This window comes from Pocillopora damicornis, chromosome 5 (genome assembly GCF_964200805.1).
Source record: "Pocillopora damicornis chromosome 5, jaPocDami1.2, whole genome shotgun sequence".
NCBI lineage: Eukaryota > Metazoa > Cnidaria > Anthozoa > Scleractinia > Pocilloporidae > Pocillopora > Pocillopora damicornis.
In genome coordinates this window covers 5,856,904-5,879,501 of record NC_142674.1, presented here as the reverse complement: position 1 = coordinate 5,879,501, position 22,598 = coordinate 5,856,904, and the positions used below count along the sequence as shown (strand labels likewise).

General features: G+C 37.0%; 2 protein-coding genes and 1 pseudogene across 3 annotated transcripts; all 3 read left to right on the top strand.

Moving 5' to 3' along the window:
• Positions 1-3,961: 3,961 nt before the first annotated feature.
• LOC113682982 (orexin receptor type 2-like) lies at positions 3,962-5,475 on the top strand (annotated as a pseudogene).
• A 2,508-nt stretch (positions 5,476-7,983) lies between these two features.
• Positions 7,984-18,598, top strand: LOC113682961 (allatostatin-A receptor-like). Of its 2 annotated transcripts, none has more exons than XM_089207927.1 (2): positions 7,984-8,046; positions 15,739-18,598. In XM_089207927.1, the coding sequence occupies exon 2, from the start codon at positions 15,742-15,744 to the stop codon at positions 16,702-16,704; it is 963 nt and encodes a 320-aa protein (XP_089064053.1). In that variant the 5' UTR covers positions 7,984-8,046; positions 15,739-15,741; the 3' UTR covers positions 16,705-18,598. The 2 variants fall into 2 exon arrangements, with proteins under 2 accessions (XP_089064053.1, XP_027055957.2); XM_027200156.2 differs by lacking the exon at positions 7,984-8,046 and adding an exon at positions 12,515-12,656.
• Positions 17,266-21,475, top strand: LOC113682989 (allatostatin-A receptor-like). The gene is made up of 3 exons (XM_089207928.1): positions 17,266-17,405; positions 18,817-19,023; positions 19,846-21,475. Exon 3 carries the CDS (start codon positions 19,851-19,853, stop codon positions 20,799-20,801), a length of 951 nt encoding a protein of 316 aa, XP_089064054.1. The 5' UTR covers positions 17,266-17,405; positions 18,817-19,023; positions 19,846-19,850; the 3' UTR covers positions 20,802-21,475.
• Positions 21,476-22,598: the final 1,123 nt, after the last annotated feature.

The following is a 22,598-nucleotide window of genomic DNA, read 5'->3' as shown; positions in this document are numbered from 1 at the left end:
GCTTTGATTATTAAGAGCTCTCAAAAATGTTTTTAAGTATTTCCAGAAACCAATGAGGTTTTTTTTACTTACTACCAAAGATAGTTTAATAGGTAAAGTTTGAGGCAAAACTCTTTTCCAATGCGAAATGCCTGGGTCGCTCTTACAAAAATCGCCACTGAACTCAGTGTTCACTTAAATATTTATAATTCTATACTATCGTGAAATGAGGTTGTGTAGTTCGCATAAACGTTAGCTGTAATAAACATGAACTGGCCTATTCACTCATGGAAATTACGCAAAGTATGAAATGTATAAAGATTCAAACTGTTCATGCTATGATCGCTCCAAGGAAGCCAATATGCCAAAGAAGGGGCTGATAAGAGTGGAGAAGGGTGCTTATGAAAAACTCACAGAAAGCCACAATAGGAATCATATCAGTTTCTTTTGCTTAAATGAAATCCAGATTAGATCCAAGTTTAATCATTACAGTATACAGCAAGAAATGACTTACCCAAGTGCAGAGAATCAATATTGATAATCATTTTCATACCATTACAATAGCAGTGTAATTTTGCAAAATATATTTATTTTGAAGTTTTTCTGTTTATATGAAAAGGGTATCGAGAGGTATTGCAGAATGGAGGGCTAATCAGAAACTTAACACTGCTGACGGGAGGCTTTTTAGCGCGTTGGAAACTTGACAGCGCGTTTACAGTACAATAATGAAACAAACAGCGGTCAAAAAGCAAATAATAAACACCTTTTATGAGATATCTCCTTAAAACCAGGCATATTCAGTTTCAGGTATAATGCGAGAAGAAGTTATCCAGCACGATTCAGATGTTCGGCTGAAATGTTTTCCTATGTCGTTTGTGTTTAACGGCCGATTCGAAACTGGTCCATATTTACTTGTCATCATTTGGTCAAAATCGAGAGTTAACAGGGAAAATTACCTTGAAAGTTTCCCTTCTTCTGACCTTATTTAATAACACAAGTGTCTTTTTGATGGTGCTGTCTTATATAAGCCGTTTTAACGTAAAATAAAATGGCTCTGGCCCAGATACTGATATTGATCCGGGAAATCGATGTATTTTAACAAAATTTGGACAATGAGAAGGCTAATGAACCGTGCATTAACACCTGTCGTACCGTAGATCTCAATTAGAATCATGATGATAATAATAACTTTAATAATAATGGTTTATTGAATGTGCTTCCACGAGGCGGCTCTTCGCCCTCCAATCACCTAACACATTTATTGAGCTTAACACTATTTATAATAAAATAAATGTAACTGACAAATCATCCTAAGCCTACTTATTATACAAAAAGTTTGCTTAACTATGTATCTAAATTAAAAGAGATCTCTGAATATTCGCAAGACATTGAACTGTTTATTTTATTTTGCAAGAAATTTATCTCAAAATTTCCCTTTTGGGTACTAATCATATGTGATATAAGCTAGGATATTAAAATAAAAAAATGTACTTGTTATCGATCTATGTAATTGTGTAAATAACTTTTCAATTAAGCGGCTCTTCAGAAGAACCGAAAGGTAATTCTGATGCCTGGCCTCGATTTTAGTGGTCCATGAGTTTCTGTCTTTACTATTATTGTTAAGGTGATTGAATATAACAAAAAAAAAATTATAGATGAATCTCGAAAATGTCATGATTATAATCATTTCGTTCTTATTCCGTTCCATTTTGTTATCAAGCTTTTTGTTTTTCGCTCCGACTTAGCCTCTTCCGATGGCTTTTTTACGTCTGCTTCTGATTAGCTAAAAAAAACGTGAATCACACCGACCCATTGTCCATATTCTACAATATGATTGGTACTCTCACTGCGAATTAGACAAATCATAATGTTTATCATCGAGGCTGATGAATTTCAAGCACGATGGTAACATTTTCAACACCGAAGATTTATTAAGTAAACATTTAAGGATCTCGTCGTTCAATAATCTATTAACAAAATTTGTTTTTAAACAGAGCCAATTATTTGCAGCCATTCTTGACCAGCTGCCTCTTCTCTCTACTGTGTAGTATGGTTCTGCATCTTAACACATTTTCAAAGCGAAAACCTCCTCAGCTGAAGGTTAAGTAACCGATAATTTTGAATTTCAGGCACGATAATAACATTTGAAACACCGGAGATCTAATAATTAAAAATTTAAGGATCTCGTCGTCTAAGATCTTGTCAATAGAATTCGTTTGAAAATAGAGCGCGTTAATCACAGCAGTTCTTGGTTAGCTTCCTTCACTCTGTACTTTGTAATATGGTTTTTTTTCTGCGTTTTTCATGGTTCTTGCGTTCTCTTTCCTCGAATATAAGTTCATTCGGTTTTATCCACCGAGTTGATGATGTAAATTAGTGGCCGTAAAGATTTGCTACAAGTGCTTTTGTCTCAAATATGTCTGCTAACTCAGTATAAGGGTTTTACGGCGAAAAGTCTGACAGAATGGGAAAACTATATTTATATGAAAGTGTAGCTGATACAGACTTTCACTTTCACGTTCTACTGTGGGTAAAATTTGACGTACACTTTCCAGAGCCGAGACAACATGTTTTCTACAAAGGCTATCAGTATGAAATTCGTGCTCTGAGCGAAAGTGGAACAAAATTATCATGTTTTACCTGTAGATAAGGAAAAAGGATTTATGTACTTTGATTTTACAGGGACGACAAAGCAATAAAATTAATGATTTACAACTTGAATCTTCTCTTTTATTTAGTGATAACGAAGAAAGTAAATTGCTAATCAAGAAATTTGCTTTTCCACTAAACCAATTTCCTACATTACAACGATTTAATCGTTGACGGGTTGTTTCAGAGACCCTTTGATGATCACAGTTAGAAAAAAGCAAACATTAACTGAAACTGCTAAATGGAATTGCTAATGACACCATATCTGAGTTCTAAAGTTTTAACTGTGTAAAAGACCATAGAAAACGGTTGTATTTCCAAAACGGACAAACTGCTAAAGGAGAGAGTTTCTTCAATAAACAGCTACAGTCTGATTGAAAGAGAAAAGTGTTTCACTCTATCGTTTGCGGATATGGGAAAATAGTTAGTGTGCTCTGCTTTCTCAAGGAGGAAAAACTTTGAAATGACTGGAAGTTTAATTTTCAAGGCTTGGATATTTTTTCTTTAATATAACAAAGACCTTTCCAAAAACTCGTGAAATTCGAGAAAAAGCTAGAGCTTACAACAGCGCTTTAGCTAAGTTTAGCTTCTAATCTGCATGTATGTTTCAACCGTCAGTCCATTTACCAGGGTTTTTGCTCATGAACTCCTTATCTCTTACGCTTTTATTACAAGTAAATAAAACTAAAATGGTATTATGTTTATAGCCGTCTAGCATATGGTATCTGATTCTGACTTTTAAAGCCAGGCTGATGACTCAAAAGCTCTAGGAGAAAATGCTGTTTGATTTTTTGGCAGACACAAAAAGTACTCTTTATTATCATGTCAAATAATGGTACGGCATGTTTTTTAGAGCATAGTTTAGAGATAACATTTTTTTTTTTATGGGCAACTTCTGAGAAAATTTTGTCCATCCCCATTTTTAGCACGTTTTTCGAAATTTCTGAGGGTAATCTATATACACCCAGCTACAATAGCCTACTTTGAATTTAACCTTTGCTGTGTTGATGTGCATTGCGATAACATAAGTCAAAATTGTGTCCAATGGCAAAATTTCAAAAATGAATTTGATCTATACTAAATGAATTTATGAGATTTCCATAATTAAACTAACATTTTTAACTCGCAATTATGTTTCTTGGTAATCTAATTTCAAGAAAATTGTAAACATATAAGAGCAAGCCGGGCACCATCCCAAAATACCCAAACATTACTTGGACTAAAAAAACCTAGATTCAAGTTTATTATCGGATTTGAAGAGAAATTTTAAAATCTCCGGAAGATCATTGAAATCAGCAAAAAGATTTTTGAAATTGCTCAAAAAAAGAACGTAATGTATGAATATGATGTTGGTTTCCCCAAATTTTTGTGAATCTAGGAACGTATTCAAAGCGCCCCTAGTAGATTAGGTCTGCTGAAGAGAAAAAAATTATATAAAATAATGTCTTCTTCTTTTTTTTTTAATTCAAACTGATAACTCATGATCACACCATTGAAGAGTTTTGATATCATGGGGATACTGATATAAATTCGTTTTTCCTATCATAAACGTAATGGCAATTTTTTTAAAAATAGATTTAAGACCTACAGAGCTTTTTCTATGCAATTATTTCATTCATTACCAAACATTGCAACTCTCTGATAAAGCCTAGCGGCCTGCTTATAAATAAAATAAAATATTATTTATCATCTTTAATTGATAATGAATACTTACAGATTTGACGTTCCCACGACAACTTTGTTTCAACAAGTGCTTACGATATAAGCCAGGAAGACTAAACCTGCTCGAAGAAATGTTTTCTGTTGTGTATCCCGAATATAATTACAGAAACCGTGATAGTTGTACGAAAGTGAAGAGAAAGAAGCATCTCGAGGTTAAATAAGAGTTTAAATTTGTCATTCTCACACAGAGCTGGGAATCAAATGTGGAATTGGGTTTCACCTTGGTATATGCTGTTACTATGATCGTCGCTTTGCAAGGAAACATTTTGCTGATGTATATCGTCTGGAGGAAACGTGAGACAAGAACTTTGACGAGTTTCTTGTTTGTCAATATAGCGATTGCCGATTTACTAATTGCGGTACTTCAGATGCCCTCCTCCATAGCGCACTTCTACGTCTCTGAATTCACTGGTGCGGTCGGGAAACTATTCTGCCGATTTGTAATCTATCTTGTGAATGCCTCCATGACAGCCTCGATCTTCAGCCTTGTCGTGATGGCATTCGATCGACATTTTGCTGTTATACACCCTTTGAAGCGAATGATTTGGTTCCGAAGAGCCAAAATTATTCTACCAGTCATTTGGATCGCATCCTGCACCTTAATGGTCATCACACCATTTTCTTTCATGGTCAGGGATAGCCTTGGAAAATGCTTTTATACAGACGAACATATCCCGCGGGTGCCCTTTTGGACTTACTTACTGCTCATCAACTACACCATGCCTCCTGCCATCATCTCTTGCGCGAAAGATATGGTTCCACGAGATTCCTGGCCAACTTGAATCTTCCAGACACCAGTCAGATGAGCATATTCCAAGGAAAAAAGTTGTTCGAACGCTCATTATTGATGTGGTGGTTTTTGCGGTCTGCTGGTTTCCCATGCAAGTGCTTAACATGAACATTGCAGTGACAGCTGAAATAACTTGGCACCCCATTGCTATCTACTTTATCTATTGGCTTGGTCAAGCTAACAGTGCCATAAACCCCTGGCTGTACATCAGTCTTAATGACAAAATGAATGCAGCTTTCAAAACAATGATCCGATGCCACGGGCAGGAAAATACTTTGTTACACAGACCATCTACCGCGACTATACGTGCAAATACAGCTGTTACCACAGTATGAAATCCTCCAACGGCTAATGGTTGATCTGATGAAAGCATTGCCTATGACATGTTTAGTTAAACGATTGCAGGCTTGAATGCACATGCTTCCTCGAAGATAAGATGAGGCAAGGGAGAAAGTATATTAGGATCAGTAGAGGAAGGCGAGGCCACCAATTGAGTGCCGCGCCTCAACTGCTTCGGTTTATATCGACAAAATAGCTGAATATAGATTGAAACTTTAACTCCTTAGCTTGAAATAATGGGGCAGAAAATATCATTTCCAGTGCAAGTTATTTACTTCATGAACGGAAACAGTTCAAAAAGAAGTCATCACGGCTAAACAAGAAACAAGCCTGATTTGTTTTGACTGCTGTTGAAAATTTAATTTCTTATACCTTTACTAGAAAGAAAGAGCCGACGACATGGCTTTTTTTCTCTAGGTAATGACTAAATGTAAATAAACAAATTATATTAAGGATTTTATAATTATTATCAATGTCTGACAGTAATTACCTGATTTGAAATGCAGATTTCTTTTTTTCTAAAGCCAACCGTGACGTTGAATGCAACGACCATTAATGATCGTTTTTCACGTAACAACGGATATCCTTAAGCTGATTGACTACTACAGCACTCTTTTCAAAATTTTCCCTATTGTTACAGAATACCATCGTTTAATAACGGTGCTCAACTTAACGTGTTTATTTCCTTTTACTAACGATAATGTCAAAAAGTGTTTCAGTCTCAATTCTAACTTAATAACTCATAACGTAATATGAGTCAGCAGGGATGTTTTGATTGTATGGTTAAAACGTTACAGAAAGCTGACTAACCAGGACCACTTCGCCATCAACTGCTCGTTAGAAAGCAATATTATCTAGAACGGTTAGTTCGTACATTTTTAATTCTTATAGTTCTGGTTTTTTATTATAAAATTAATTTAGAGTTTTCGAAAAATGAAACAAATAGTATATTTTGTTCAAATTCACGCATACTTTTTATTGGGTGCTGTTTTTTAGGGCAAATTTCGCGGATGCTGCTTACCTGTATAAAACTTTAGTACATTGTGCGTTAAAAGTGCCTAAAATTAGGAATCTCGTGATATAAGCCTATAGTCAAACAAATGTAAATGTAGCGATAATGCCTTTTTTTTTGCTATTTACATAACATTGCTTTTTTCAAAAGCGTGGGGCAAAGGAAATAAACAAAATCTGTCGCAAAAAATGCATACTTTTTACCGGGTACTGCTTTTTATTTTTAGATTCGTGTATGCTAGGTTAGTCTGCATTTAAAAAAATCATTTCATTCAAAAAGTGAAAGAAACCAAATATTGTGGGTCAGCGCTGCCTCGGATGTAGGAAATTTGCGTTTACTTTTATTTATTGGCCAAAATTATCTATAGCGTTAAAGCCTTTGATTCCAGACTCATTTCTAAAATATGTCACCAGGAATGTTTTTACGGTGATGTTACAACGTTACAGAAAGGGCATTAACAGGGACTACTTTCGATCAATTAGCTGTGTTTTGCCTACAAAAGCGACTGCAATGTTATCTTGCAAAGTTAGTGCTCATTTTTTTCGTATAGTTAGAAAGTAAAATGCAAGAAACTCATTATGCGTCAAAGGTGCCACGAATTAGAATTTCGTGACATGAGCCTAGCCAGACGATTGAAAATACGGCTTTCATCTTCCCTGAAGCGATAAAGCTCGTGTTTGCTTTACAAAGAAAGTGAAAAGAAAATCCGAGAAACACGCTTTCAAAATGCTAAAACCCATGGTTCCTTGTCGAACGAAGGCTAATTCACACTCAGCCGCGTGGTAATGACTTGTCATTTCTCGCGATAGCACACGATTTGAAACATGAAATCTGCGGGTCTTATTTATTTATTTTTTTAATTTATCGTTAACGCTATTATTAGTCTCCACGTCGAAAATTCGTCTGCCAAAAATCCCTTAAGGCATCTCGCCACTGTCTTTTTAGACCGTTGCTAGGGCAGATTTAGCTGACTGTAATCGGTGGTTGTGGTTCTTAATTTTTAACATTAGTTTGGACAGAGTTCTTAGAACGAGATAGCAAGTCCAACGATAATGTAACCAGGGCACGCCTAAAGTCACATGACCCATGACGAAAGAGTGAACGGTTTCCAAGAAGCAAACAGTTTTATGAATAGTTTTCAAAATCAGCACGTTTAACGCAAGAAATCAAGCATGCACTTCAATACGAATAATGAACACAAAAAAAGGGTCCCGTCCAACGGGATTTTTTTTAGCATAAACTCCTTGTTTTATCTTCATCTCTCGAGATCTCTTGAAATCATTGCTTGCATTTTAAGCAAAACAACATTTCTTTCGATTACTCCAAACAAACATGCTGCATCTTTTTATTGTCGAGAACAGTGCGCATGTTCGTATGCAGCGGAAGTAGTAAATTATGGCTGCTGATTGGATAAATATCATGTCATTGACAATTACGACCCCGAAAAGACTTCACTGTTGCTCACGTGCGCTTCACTTTTAACATGAATCTGAGCAAGAAGGATAGGCTCCCCGTTTGCAACAAGTCCCTCCACACATATCAGAAAAGTTTTAACGTAAGTATCGAATGAATATTGAATGTGCGTCTTTACTTTTAGCTTATAATTTGGTAAAATGCGCGTTAAAAAGGTAATCGTCTAATTTCAAGCCCGAAATTTAGTTCGATTGAATGAATAAATGTCTTACGCTATAATTTTTTCGGAAAAATAGTTTTCGAAGCCATTTGTTTGATATATAGACCATCGCAGGCGTGAAGAGAGCTTTTCAAGGCTCCAGACAAACCTTTAATACTAATAATAAAAATTTCCAACTCAGTGTTCGCTTTTCAGAAAGAGTCTTTCGATGTATCAGCGACTCTCAGCCATGACTGCAGTTCTTTCGTTTTTTTTAGCGCTTTCCTTTGCCGTCAAAGACTGTCAAATTGAAGCATTTCAAAGTCGACCTCGCCACTCTTCCCATAAAATTATTAATAGAAGGCAAAGGTAAATATCGCTATTTCTTACAAACTGATGTTGGGACCCCAAAAAATGTGTTACTCTCGCAGATGTAGCACCTGCCACGTGAGGATGTTGAACCGGGAGTAAAATTGCCGATTTGCATGGAGATAACGTAACTTGGAAACGACATATACTTTAGTGAAAGCCATTAATACCAGAATGAAGAATAAGAACAATATACGTTAGGCATATTTGAACCACTTGTTTTTCTGGTTGCAAAAAGAATTATAGCACTTAAGTGCGATTTTTGTAAGAGCGGTCTAGGGCATTTCGCATTGGAAAAAATGTTTTGCCTCAAACTTTGCATATTAAACTATCTTTGGTAAGAAGTAAATAAAACCACATTGGTTTCTGGAAATACGTTTAAAAATTTTTGAGAGCTCTTAACAATCAAAGCTGCAAAGGGTTCTTTTTTGACCTCTTACGACATAATTTCCTTCGCTCTAGTGACTTCTAACTTTTGGTGATTTTGTTAGCGTGACAGGAGAATTATGCAAATTAGTATGTTGGCAAACTCCGACCGTTTGTTTTGTTCTCTTCATAAATCTAAGATTTTAACCATTTTAAAGAGAAAAGATACTAGGGAAGAGTTTTTATAACACGCTGATCGATTCTCTAAACATTTTAAACAGCTAAATTCTGGCAAATGACGGCTGATTCGGTCAACGTGTTTATGAGAAACTTTTTAAAAAAATTGGTTTCTGTTCTTTTATATTTGAGTTCAGAGAGCTTAAACTATTCAAACCTATATGAACATTTCAGAACCAAACTAAAGGATTTTATTTAGTGTTTAGTTTAAATAAGGCAGCGATAACGTGATTTTTTGCTCGGAATTCAAGCCTAGCTCTTCCAGGCTGTCAGCCGTGTTTGCCCTTGATGGGAGCAGAGAAATACAGGACTTCAGATCAGTGAGAGAAAATGTCCGAGATCCATTGCAAGATTTCAGTGCGTGCAATAACAGCATTACCGATGCTATACAAAAGCTCTATTCTCATGCGTTCTAGTTCGTGTATAATTTGGAAAAAAATCTTTAAAACCATCGGCACCCTCAGCTACATTATTTTCTACACCCCGCACTGATCACCTCTGTGTCCTCTTGAACTTGTAAGAATCTCCTCGTGGTTGATTTACCTATCGGTTGAAATTCAGTTTCTTTGTAATGGCCATGTATAATTAATGATGGTACACTTGGCTACGGTGCGCACGACGTTAGGGGTGACAAACTCGTCACCGCTTTTAAGTTTGAGGGTGCAAGTGCCTCACGCTACGTCTTGACAGCAGTATGGCCTCATTGTGAAATCTAACAGTAGTTCAGCTGAAGCTGTTCCATACGGATTGTTTACCGCGAGACTTTTTCGATTGGCACTCCGGGCCCCTCAGTCTTCGCTTGTGTTCAGTGCCTTCTTTATTTGTTTTTCAAAGAGGTTTTCAAATGACTGATTTATGTGTTTAAGCGCGTTGACTGAGAATCTATTGGCATAATACTTGGGATTTTAAAGAGATCCTTCTGATAGGCGACAAGAGGGGTTTGAAGGCCAACATCGAAAGCTTTCTAACACTTCTGCTGGCCTACGACCGCCTGGAATAATGCTTTACCATCTCTTAGCGCCATGACATCGCACGCCCGCTGGCAAGCTTCTCTAACTTTTTGAACAAACTCAGATTCTAGGGAAAGGAGCATTTTTGCCATCAATCTACTTGGGATTCTAAGTGTGTAATCTTGGGCTTTTGTATAGCGTCGGCAATGCTGTCATTGCACGAATTGAAACTTTTCCTACCACTGATGTGAATTTCTGCTGTTCTCTGCTCCCACCAAGTGCAAACATGGTTTGTAGTCCTGAATAACTAGGCTAGAATCCCGAGCATCGCTGCCTTATTTAGATGGGACTAGTACATAATCGAATTACTGACTGAGACGCTCGTCGCGATGAATTTCACTATGTGTTGTTAAAGACTACGTGCACTTCCTTCTTTTGAGCGAAGTTTAAAAAATCAAAGCTAAAAAAAGCATCAGAGCTAAAAAAAGAAAAAAAGATATCAGCGCGCCGCCGAGAGCTCTTGGAAAGAGGCATTAACATAAATTTTTTCTTCACTGATATTTTTCGACCTGCGCCACGGACTTCGCCGAAAAAGAGAGACTGTTGTTATCGCCGGTTACACTAAATAGAAATCCTGTAGTTTGTTTCTGAAATGTTCATACAGGTTTGAATAGCTTGAGCTCTCTAAACTCAAATATGAAAGAAAAAAACCAGTTTTTTTCTAAAGTTTCTCATTACCACGTTGATCGAACGCTAAGTAATAAGATATTCGATAGGTTTTTATCACCTTTTTCGTCACGAGACAGAATCATTTGCCAGAATTTAGCGTTTAAAATGTTAAGAGAATCAACCCTAAAGCTCTTACCTACTATCTATTCTTTTTAAAATGGTTAAAATCTAAGATTTATGAAGCTACCAGTATAAACGGTCGGAGTTGGTTCAACAGAATAATTTGAATAATTCTGCTGTCACGCCAGCAAAATTACCAAAAGTTTGTAGTCACTAAGGCGAAGGAAATTAATGAGCGCAAGATGTTTTTACATTTCTATGCTTTCCCACATCTTATTAGAAGAGATCAACCTTAGTTTTCAATAGCCTGGTCTGGACTAGAGAAATATAACCCAATTTCAGAAAGCTGCCTAACGGGTGTTTTTAAATCAATTATGGTGAACCTTTGGATAAACACATATCAGAATTTAAATGCTTTCCAAACTGCTTATGTATCACACAATTAAGAGTAGAAAGGATTTCTTGCTGCATGTAGTGTGTAACAAGGAGCGAGCTTGTCAACTTTAGAAATTTACGATGTCGCAAGACGTCAGAAAGGACCTTTTGCAGCTTTGATTATTGAGAGCTCTCAAAACCTTTCTTTTAGTATTTCCAGAAACCAATGAGATTTCATCTACTTACTACAAAAGATAGTTTAATGGGCAAAGTTTGAGGCAAAACTTTTTTCCGATGCGAAATGCCTTGGACCGCGCTTACAGAGATCGCCTCTTAACTCAGTGTTAACTTAAATGTTTATAATTCGATACTATCGAGAGGTGAGGTCGTGTAGTTCACATAAACGTTAGCTGTAATGAACATGAACCGTCCTATTCACCCATGGAGATTACGCAAAGTATGAAAATATAAAAAGATTAAAATTGTTCATGCTATGATTGCTCCAAGGAGGCCAGGATCAGGGTTCTTATGAAAAACTCACAGAAAGCCACAATAGGAGTCATATTTCTTTTGTTTAAATGAAATCCAAATTGGATAAAACTTCAATGAATACCGGATATAGCAAGCGTAGTTGAATAGATGTTAATAGAGGGTAATGAGCGTTTTGTGAAATTACTTTACCCAAGTGCAGAGCAGCAATATGGATAACCATTTTCATACCATTATCAAAGCAGTATAATTTTGCAACATATGTTTATTTTGAAGTTTTTCTGTTTATAAGAAAAGGGTATCGAGAGATATTGCAGAACGGAGGGCTGTAAATTTTTTCTTGCGCAAGAAATTACCTCAAAATTCCCTTTACTAATTGTATGTGATATAGGGATATTACGATATTAATATTATACTTGTTACCGTTCTATGTAATTGTGTAAATAACTTTTCAATTAAGCGGCTCTTCAGAGGAACCGAAAGGCAATTGTAATGCTTAACTTCGATTTTAGCGGTCCATGAGTTTCTGTCTTTACTATTATTGTTAAGGTGATCGCATATGAAAAAAATAACGACAGTTATGAATCTCGAGAATTTCATGGTTATAATCGACAACATTAACTTCTCAATCGTTTCTTTCTCATTCCGTTCCATTTTGATATCAAGCTTTTCGTTAGACCTTTGTCAGAGCGAATGACGTTTCGTATGAATTTATTATCATGAGATGAATGTCGCACGCTCTTGTTTAAATTCTCAGTCGAATGAAGCGCCTTGTCTGACGATCACGTGATCAGCGTGCATGTGACAGAAACGCCAGAGGATTGTCAATTGCAGTGTTATTTAGAGGATGACTATATGTCGATCAACATCGGAGTAATAAGGGATGGAACGTGCTATTGTGAATTGAGTGACTCAGACCATGTTTTACATCCTCGAGATCTCGAAAATCAGAAAGACATTATTTACATATCAGTACAGGTGAGAATTTCCGATTCAACTGACGGATCAATTTTTCTGTCAATCTTATTCCGTAAGGGAATGCATAAATCTAGAAAAATGAACGAACAATCCTCTCTCGAGAATTAACTCATAGAGCAAACACGAGTTCTAGTTACTATTTGTTAACAGTATTTTGTCATGAACAATCGAGCAAATCTGCTCGCGATCGAGGCATCGGTTTTGCATCACTGAAAGAACATAGATACCACTGGTCTTCAAACAAGCAATGGCCAGTCTCAACCTCTTAGCGAGATTGTCGCTCGTGTGAGTTCAGTGGACTTTCTGACACAGAAACCTTCGATATGATAGAAGAACCCCCTCGTATGAAATGACGACTATTTTAGCCTCCTAATTGTAAACATACATGCGGTATCAAAAAAGCCCCTACATAGCCTACTCCGGTCTGCCACAACGGCAACATTTACTTCCAAAGGGCACATAACGTTGCTAATATCGGGATTTCAGTCGACTGAAACTTGAATGAAAAGTAGCTTATGGGTGTTAAAAGCATAATACAATTGTTGACTTGTAGAGAGCTCTGAACGCGACATTTATGCAATACCCAACTTAAATACGTCTTTTGATTGGAGGGCTGAACGTGTCGCGAGTCGTGAATTAAAATACACTTACTTTCTCGGATAAACAAAATTCACTAAGCCCCCGGGGAAACAACGACTTGACTTTCGACTCTCACGTGATGCAATGTCCAAATTAAATACGTCTTTTGATTGGAGGGCTGAACATGTCGCGAGTCGTGAATAAAAATACACTTACCTTCTAGGATAAACAAAATTCATTTGGCCCCCGGGGAAACAACGACTTGACTTACAACTCTCACATGATAAGGTCGTTCACCGTGAAACCGCAGCAAATATGTGTGCCAGCCTGCGTATAAAAATTACTTTTTGCAGTCATTTTCGAGTTGGGATGTATGAGAAACACTTTAAAAAAATTAAAATCGAAGTGACTGGCCCCACAGGAAGCAGTGAGGATTGCTTTACCTTGCCCTGCCAGGGCAACAAAACTCACTATATCCCTTGGAGTCGGTCATTAGTCACTTATTTTACCAACTTTGCCAGGTGTCTGCATTATAATTGTCTGGAAGCGAAAGTAAACACTATTAGTAGAGTAGCTAGAGGGCAAAAGATGAGAAAATAATTAGAGCAATAAATAAACTAAGTGATGAGAACACGAAATACGATTGTGTTGTTTTTCAAGGATTTGAGCGCTCCGACTTAGCCTCTTCCGATCACTTTTTCACGTCTGCTTCTGATTAGCTAAAAAAACTTTAGTCACACTGATCCATTGTACGGCTTGTTGAACATGATTGGTACTCTCAATGCGAATGAGACAAATCTAACTGTTTATCATTGTGGATGGTGAATCTTTTGCTTCAGATATTGAAATCCGACATACTCTAATTTTAATGCATCTTGATACCTTTTCAAAGCGAAAACACACCTCAGATGAGGTATAGGTAAGCGATAATTTTAAATTTCAGGCACGATAGTACAACATTTTCAACACCGAAAACCTATTAAGCAAAAATTTAAGGATCTCGTCGCCCAAGAATTAGTTAAGAAAGTTTGTTCCTAAATACACCACATTAATCGTAGTCATTATTGAACAGCTGCCTCTACTCTGTACTGTGTAGTATGGTTGTGCATCTTACACATTTTTAAAGAGGAAACACACCTAAGGTGAATTATAGGTAAGCGATAATTTTGAATTTCAGGCACGATGGTAACATTTTCAACACCGAAGATGTCTTAAGTAAATATTTAAGGATCTCGTCGTCCAAGAATGTAGTAACAAAATTAGTCTTTAAATAGAGCCAATTGTTTGCAGCCATTCTTGACCAGCTGCCTCTTCTCTGTATTGTGTAGTATGGTTTTGCATCTTAACACATTTTCAAAGCGAAAACCTCCTCAGGTTAGGTTTAAGTAAGCGATAAATTTGGATTTCAGGCGCGATGGTAACATTTGAAACACCGAAGATCTATTATGTAAAAATTTAAGGATCTTGTCGTCTAAGATCTTATTAATAAAATTCGTTTGAAAACAGAGCACATTAATCGCAGCAAATGTTGGTCAGCTGCCTCCTTTCTGTACTCAGTGGTACGGTTTTTCTGCGGTTTTCAAGGTTCTTACATTCTCTTCCTTCAAATAAAAGGTCATTCGCTTTTATCAACCGAGTTGCCAATGTAAATTGGCCACCGTAAAGATTTGCTACATGTACCATTGTCTCAAATATGTCTGTTAACTCTGTTTAATCAATTTTAATCAATGCGACCTACTGATATTAATTTTTTCATTTTGAACTGGGCAATATCAATATCTGCTTTAATAAAGATCCCAAACTAACGAGAAGCATCATATTGAATATGAAAGCGATTTCCGCAGTAATGAACATTACTTTACCTGTAGAGAAAAAAAGGCCTGACAAAAATTAAGGCCCGCACGAGATTTAAACCCATAACCTGTGCGACACCGATGCCGTGCTCTATCAACTGAACTAACAAGCCATCTGGGAGCTGGTCATTATGTTGTTTTATAATAAACCCGTGAAGTTGACAATAATCCGCGGTTCACTAGGATGATTTTCGTACATTCACAGTCATTGAAACATTGTTAACTGCTCTAGTGCTCAGCGGGACCATGAATTGTTTCCTGTTTTTTTTTTTTTTTTTAATCTCTCTCAATCATACGTTAGAACTTGCCTGAAACGCCATTAGCGCCAATCATTGATTTATTGAAGAATGAGTCAGACATTATCATAACAGTGTCGGTAAGAATTGGAGATACTCTCTAGCTACGAAAGATCACAATCATTTTTCTTTTTATAATCCTCATTTGTCAATCCTAAACCATCCTTGTTCATTCTCTTTGTTTGTTATCATCGTTTTAGATATCGAAAACCTCGCATGTTTACAATGGTTGGTTATGGTTTACTCTCATGGTGATAATTAAAAAAAAAAAAAACGAGTCAGTATCAGGCTGAACATGTTGAACTACAATGTTAAAATCAACACTGAAAAGTTGTTCGTTTTTTTCACCCACAGAGCATGGAATTAACAACAGAACTGGGTTTTACCATAGCGTTTTCTATATTCATGATCTTGGCATTGTTTGGAAACCTGTTGCTGATATACATTGTCTGGAAGAAACCTGAAACGAGAGGTCTGACAAGTTTCTTGTTCGTCAATATGGCCGTGGCTGATCTACTAGTTGCAGTATTTCAGATTCCGATCTCCGTGGCTCATTTTTACGCAACTGAAATGACTGGTGTAGCCGGTGACCTGTTCTGTAAGTTTTTTAACTACATTTTGCAAGTGTCGATGACAGCCTCCATTCTCAGTTTGGTCGTGATGGCATTTGATCGATACTTCGCTGTCATACACCCTTTGAGGCGAAAGATCTGGTTCCGAAGATCCAAGGTAATTCTACCTGTCATTTGGGTCCCATCCTGCACTTTAATGGCGGTAAATTTAGTCTCTTACGAGGCTCATTATGGGAAGTGCCTTTATACAGAGAAGCATATTTCAAGCGTTATCCTATTTACCTACTTACTGGTCATCAACTATGTCTTGCCTCTCGCCGTCATTTCTGCCCTTTACATCAAAATCGCGAGGAAAATATGGTTCCACGAAATTCCTGGTCAAAACGAAATCTCTCGAAACCTGGCAGATGATCAGATTCCTAAAAGAAAAGTCCTCCGAACGCTCATCATTGTTGTGGTTGTTTTTGCAGTCTGTTGGTTGCCCGCCCAAGTGCTCCAAATGGACTACGTGGTGACAGCAACAATAAGATGGCATCCTGCAGTCATCTATTTTTCCTCTTGGCTCAGTCAGGCTAACAGTGCTATTAATCCCTGGCTCTATATCCTGCTCAATGGTAAAATGAATGGAGCTTTTCGCAGAATGATCCGAGGCCAAAGTGTGAAAAGCAGGGCATCCAGCAGGACCAGCCAATCGACCACGGCCGTGAGCTTACTCAAAAATTCCTTTCTTGACAATTCCGTAGTTTAAGGGATCAGCGCAGCGCTCTACTGACTAAAACAATAGAGGATTGGGTTTAGCCTTAGGATATATGTAGGTTTGCGTGATTGTGTTTTCCTCCTAGTAAATAGATCGATGCTGCAACAAGAAAGTGCCTTGAGATTAGTAAGGTCACTAGATCAGTCCTACAAGAAAAAGTATTTAAGATCATCACATAGCAAGTGTAAGGGATCTTGATGTTCCGCCATAAGATTACAGGTTTTCTTAAATGTATTACCCTTAAATAGTTAGCTGCCGCCGTGAACAGAGCTCCTAAAGACCATAAGGCAATGCCACGGTCATCAGATCTGGTCTATGGGACATTTTGTGAACAGTACACCACAATAATTAGCAGCCTTGATGTATACACTTGCATGAATGTATTTACCCCAGATATGTGTTCGTTGCCTTTATCTACCAGTTCGAAAAAAATATTAAAGTGAGTTTGTTAGTAGTCCTGGCAAAATCCTTCTATTTCTATGAAGTAAAAAACCCAAGAGAACTCGCATTTATCCAGTAGTAGATTGATGGTAAATAATGATATCTGTGCTTCTCACCGGAGAATCGCTTCATGGTAGAAGCGATTGCAGCTTGTGGTACGCCATTCAATCGTCACTTTTTGTTTTTGAATTCGTTGTGGGATCCAGCTGAAGTAGATAGTTAGTCAATTTATGCGACAAGTTTTAATTCAGGTATGTGAGGCACCGAAGTACATGTTTTGTACACTGAGTACTTTTTATCAAAGAGGAAAATTTATTTCAATCTGGGTGATACTGGATAAAGAAAGGGAACGGACTTATTATGGAAAAGATTAGAAAAAAGAGAAAAAATAGAAAAGCATATCCTAATCAAGATACGTTAAGTGGTGGTGGGTGGCAATGTATAAATGCAGTTGCGAAAAGAATGTATCTCATTAGTTACGTTTTCCTCCATATTTTCTAAGTCTCCTTTCATAAACACGGCGGTAAAACGTCTACGCACCTGCGAATGTTGTAGAGGCTCTATGAAGTACTTTCAGAGTCTTCAAAACCAAGTTGTCTTTGAGATAACTACTCGAGCAAGCAAGTAGCAGCGTTCAAAAACCGTGTAAATTATTTGATAATGTTCAAAATAAGTTTTGTGAAAAATTGCATACGAAGTATCGAGTTTTCCTTTCTTCTTCCTTTTTTTTTTAATTACAGATTTATATGAAAAGATCAATGTTTTTGTTTTTGTTTTGTTTTTTTTCGCATACCTGTGATAACACTTGGCGATTTAGAAGTTAAACTTGTGTGATTTATATATGTCAAAAGACTTTGATTCGGGGATTAATAAATCGGTAGTCGACAAATTTTGCTATCCAGTAGGTAACAATTATCTTATGCATAGAGAATAGGAACGGTTAAATGATTGTTCAACACTTGGCGCCTCAGATACAGCATACTGCATTTTGTCGAAATTTAAAAGAAATTTAACTTTCCAAATGCGACTGAAAGGCGACAATTTTTTAAAATCAAAAATGACCCACCACAGCGTTTGACTCTAATATAATCATTATACTATAATAAAAGCTAAGACTGACATATTTAAGTTCTCTCCGTAACACAATCAGTGAAAGGTAGAATCCTAATGGCGAGAAATATTTAATAAAAAGCAACAGTTAGAAGTGAGTTCCCAGGATTATGTTTCGGTCAATTCCATTTCAACAAAAAAAATTATAGCTAGATAAAAACTCATCATAAAAAATGTTAATGGCGAGAAAAATTAAGTAAAAAAGCAATAGTTATAACCACGCTCACAGGATTATGTTTACGTCAATCCATTTAATCGAGGACAAGATAGATTTGAAGTTATCATAGGATTTTGTAACGAGGGAGAAAAAAGAGAATTAAAAAATAAATGGTAATCATCGTGTTGTGGTCTCACTTCAATACTTTGTATTCCTCCCGGTCTAGCATGAGTTCTAGTTGGCCATGTGGTGAGAGAGCTTTAGTTACAAATGGAAAGTCTTCAAACTCACAACTCAGACAACCAGGCTGTCTAATTTTCGTCCCATATTACCTTCAAGCTAATGCATTCTAATGGTAACCAAAACGTCAAATACGTAACATTTTGTGGTTTCAGATAAAAAAGCGTCACGTTGGTGGAAAAATCATTTTAACACATTGCCTTTTGAACAAGATTAGCGATTCGGTGGATTTGTTGTCGTCCGCACTGCTCCTTAAATTCGGAAACGGAGAATTAAGCCTTTAAAGACAGATTCGCTGTTCTACACAACTCAAAGAAAAGAAAAGAAAAGGAAAAACAATTTTGCTTCTCCACTTTCAACTGGTAAGTAATTTATTATTTATCGCTGACTGTTTTTCCGCCCTGAATATTGTACGATCATCACACGATTTCGCTAACATTATCTAAAAACCTAAATTGTGATATTTCTTAGAGAATGCAATTTTATTGCCCTTAAGATCTGTTCAAATATGATTTCAAACTAAGCCATCGGCTTTTGAGATCATGATCGTGTATCTCTTAAATAATTCATATGAAAGGTTTAAAAACATAAACAAAAGGGGAATAAAATGTGTTAGCGGTCAATGATCGGAGGCACTGAGAGAAAAAAACCTCTGAAAGCAACATGCAAGTTCTACATTGATCAGAAATATCTTCAGTTTGAGAAAAGCTTCCAGAAATGAGCTAAAAATTAGTTAAACAGGAATATCGCGGAACTCTTTCAACTTCTTTCCATTAAGCTAATATTTTCAAGGCTTATTCTTACAAATGAAGGCAACATCTGGGAGTTGAAATGCACGAAAATAATTTAAAGGTTTCGACCTTTTAGACTTAAGATTTAGCTCGAGGAAAAGGAACACTAATGGTTTTTAAATATTTAGGGTGCTCGTCTTTACGGTTAAGATAATTGGAAATCGTTTGAAAATACCTCTACGGCATTGGTTTAAATGAAACAATGAGAAAGAAGTTATAACATTATACCAATGGAAGCAGAGACAGGAGGATTGACTTCCCTGGTGGCGACTGGGGTCGAGTCCAGACCAACGACACTTGGCTAGGACGTAATGAGAGCAAAACTGTAGAAAAAGTTATCTGAGGTTGGGAAAACACCGTGGTTTAAATTTTTTGTTTTCCTCCTTCATTTAGAGAACATGGAATTCACCGCTGAAGTAGGGTTCACCATACTTTATTTCATAACAATGGTCGTGGCGTTGCTTGGCAACACGTTGCTGATATACATTGTGTGGAGAAAGCCTGAGACAAGAAGTCTGACAAGTTTCTTGTTCGTTAACATGGCAGTGGCTGATCTAATGGTTGTTGTTTTTCAGATGCCAATTAACTTCGTTAATCTGCATGTATCAGAAATTCCCTCCGAGGTCGGTTACTTTTCGTGCAGATTCCTTTACTACCTCGTCAACATTACGATGACGGCGTCCATCTTTAGTCTTGTTGTCATGGCATTTGATCGATACTTTGCCGTTGCACATCCTTTTAGGCAAAGCATTTGGTTCAGGAAAGCCAAACTAAGTATTCCGTTCATATGGATCTCATCAGTAGCTTTGATGGCGATCACTCCTTTTGCCTTTAAGCTGGAGAATGGACGGTGCTATTTTGCAGAGGACAAGATGCTTCCACTGGCCTTCTGGACGTATCTCCTTCTTATCAGTTACATACTTCCTCTCGCTGTCATCTCTGTTCTGTACTTCGCAATTACCCGCAGAGTATGGTTTCACGAAATTCCTGGGCAACAAGAAAGCATTCGAGACCAGCCACAGGGTCAAATCCCAAAGAAGAGAGTCATCCGAACGCTCATCATCATAGTGGTGGTGTTTGCTCTTTGCTGGCTTCCCCTTCAAGTATTCCAAATGGACTTCGCGGTGCGAAACATGCTCACGGACTGGCATCCCATTTCTATCTACTTCTCTTATTGGCTCAGTCAGGCTAACAGTGGAATAAATCCCTGGTTATATATCGGCCTGAATGGAAAAATGAAGGCAGCCTTCAGCAAAATGATTCGATGCCGCCAAGGAGAGAGTGGTCGGAGATACAAGGCATCCACTTCAACTTTACCTCGTGAGTCAGCAGGAAGCACACGTTTGTAGTCCAAGTTGTGAAACCAGTTCGAAACCTGCAGAATCAAGTCAAGCCTAGTGTAGATAGCGTTATAAATGCTAAGTTGTGTATATACTAAAGAAGGTTTCGAGCTGAAGTCATCATATTGCAATAGGTGCTAAAAGCTACAGTAAATTACGGCATAGATATAATCAAATTTATCTGATTTGCAAAAATCACCTTTAGCTTCTGTAAGATCTAAGCGCTTTTTCATCAGTTTTAGAATTATTTATTTTTTCTTTTCTTTTCTCATAACGCCTTGTTAGTGTTTTTTGTTCAGTTTGTTAGATTTTTCGTCAGTTACACTTTCAGTTTTGCACGCTTTCATACCACACGTAATTACCCCAGTCCTCTTTTCATTTGCATGAGGACCTATAAACCCAGTTTCTTTATAGCTTGATCGCTTTTTTTCTCCGTGAGTTTCTTCCGAAGTCATACTAAGCGCGGTTTTCTGATTAAGAAGTCTCTATCATTTAGTTATTTGCAGTTGCAGTTATTTTTAGGCGCTATTAATTTTAGTATTTTTCCGTTTCATTTTGTTTGTATTTCTTTGTTGTTGTAATTTTTTTCCATCCTATGTGAGTTACCTTTTCTCCACCTTTTTTAGCTGCAGCTTGTTATCCCCTTAGCTCGTTTAGGTTTAATAAAGTCAGTCATAGAGTAACTTTGGGGTCTTGTCTTCGCCTCAGTCCATTAAAACACGCTCAAAAAAGAACTCGACCAGTATACCGCCATCCTAATCTCATACTTCGTCAATAATGCACGAGAAGTGGGGAATACAGATCTTTGCCGCCATATGTTAATGCAAAAGCTTGTTTACCATCGCAAATTTCTCTCATCCTTAAAGCTTTGATTGAAATATTTTCCCTGTATTCAACAGGATCAAGCGTTTCTTTTGGACATATTAGGCAAAGTATGTCAAAATGAAGCCTATGTTACAAAGAAAGCCTAAAACAGGAGAAGCTGGTAAAAAAAAACAAAAAAACAAAAACAAAACAAAAATTCATTAAGCAGCTGCAGACCCCAAGTGGATACGGACATGACAGGTAATAGGCATTTTATCTACAGAATTAAACTGAAAGTATCTTTTCTTACTTAAGGGATGACCACCTTTAAGTAGTTATAACATCATACAATATCCCTCCTGTTACGCATCCATTATCGTGAGTGGTTTTACAGCCAAAGGTACATATAGCAAGTCATTGAGACTGGAGTAAGTAGCCTTACACCTGGTGAGAAAATAAAAATGGTTTTCACACCTTTAAAAGTATTTTGACGATGTAATGATATAAAAGAGACATTCGCGTTTAGCTTATGTCATAAATCAGAACGTGTCCTTGATAACCGGCCGGTATGATAGACATTGTGCAGGTTTTCTGTGGTTCCAAATATTTTCAAAATTCATCCTACATTTTTAACAGAACACAATTTTAAATCGGTCAAATCATGAGGTGAGATGCATTACGTGTATTTGATGGGGTTGTCGACTCTTTTCACAGACTAACTTTGTATGATACTACAAATCTTGGCCCAACTACTTTGCTTTTTAGGACGCTGTTTCGCAATTTTGGTCAGAGAGGATGTTGAGGAAAATTCGCCTGTGAATAGATAAAATAACAGCTTGCTGGGGGAGATCAGTGATACAAAAGAGCCGTACGGATTGCAAATGACGAACTCGTACAACTTCGGCCGACTTTAAAGTTACTTATCACGTTTACATACCTCGACGGTCGTCTTGCTTTTCATTTTCCTCCAGAAATAAACCTTGTTTAGATTTCTTTTCAGGC

What these genes read in the sequence shown, in the direction of transcription:
- LOC113682961 (XM_027200156.2), top strand. Translation starts at nt 12,534, where the DNA reads ATGTCGATCAACATCGGAGTAATAAGGGATGGAACGTGCTATTGTGAA. An exon ending in TTATTTACATATCAGTACAG is followed by an intron (nt 12,657 to 15,738) that starts GTGAGAATTTCC and finishes TTTCACCCACAG; the next exon opens with AGCATGGAATTAACAACAGA.
- LOC113682989 (XM_089207928.1), top strand. Translation starts at nt 19,851, where the DNA reads ATGGAATTCACCGCTGAAGTAGGGTTCACCATACTTTATTTCATAACA.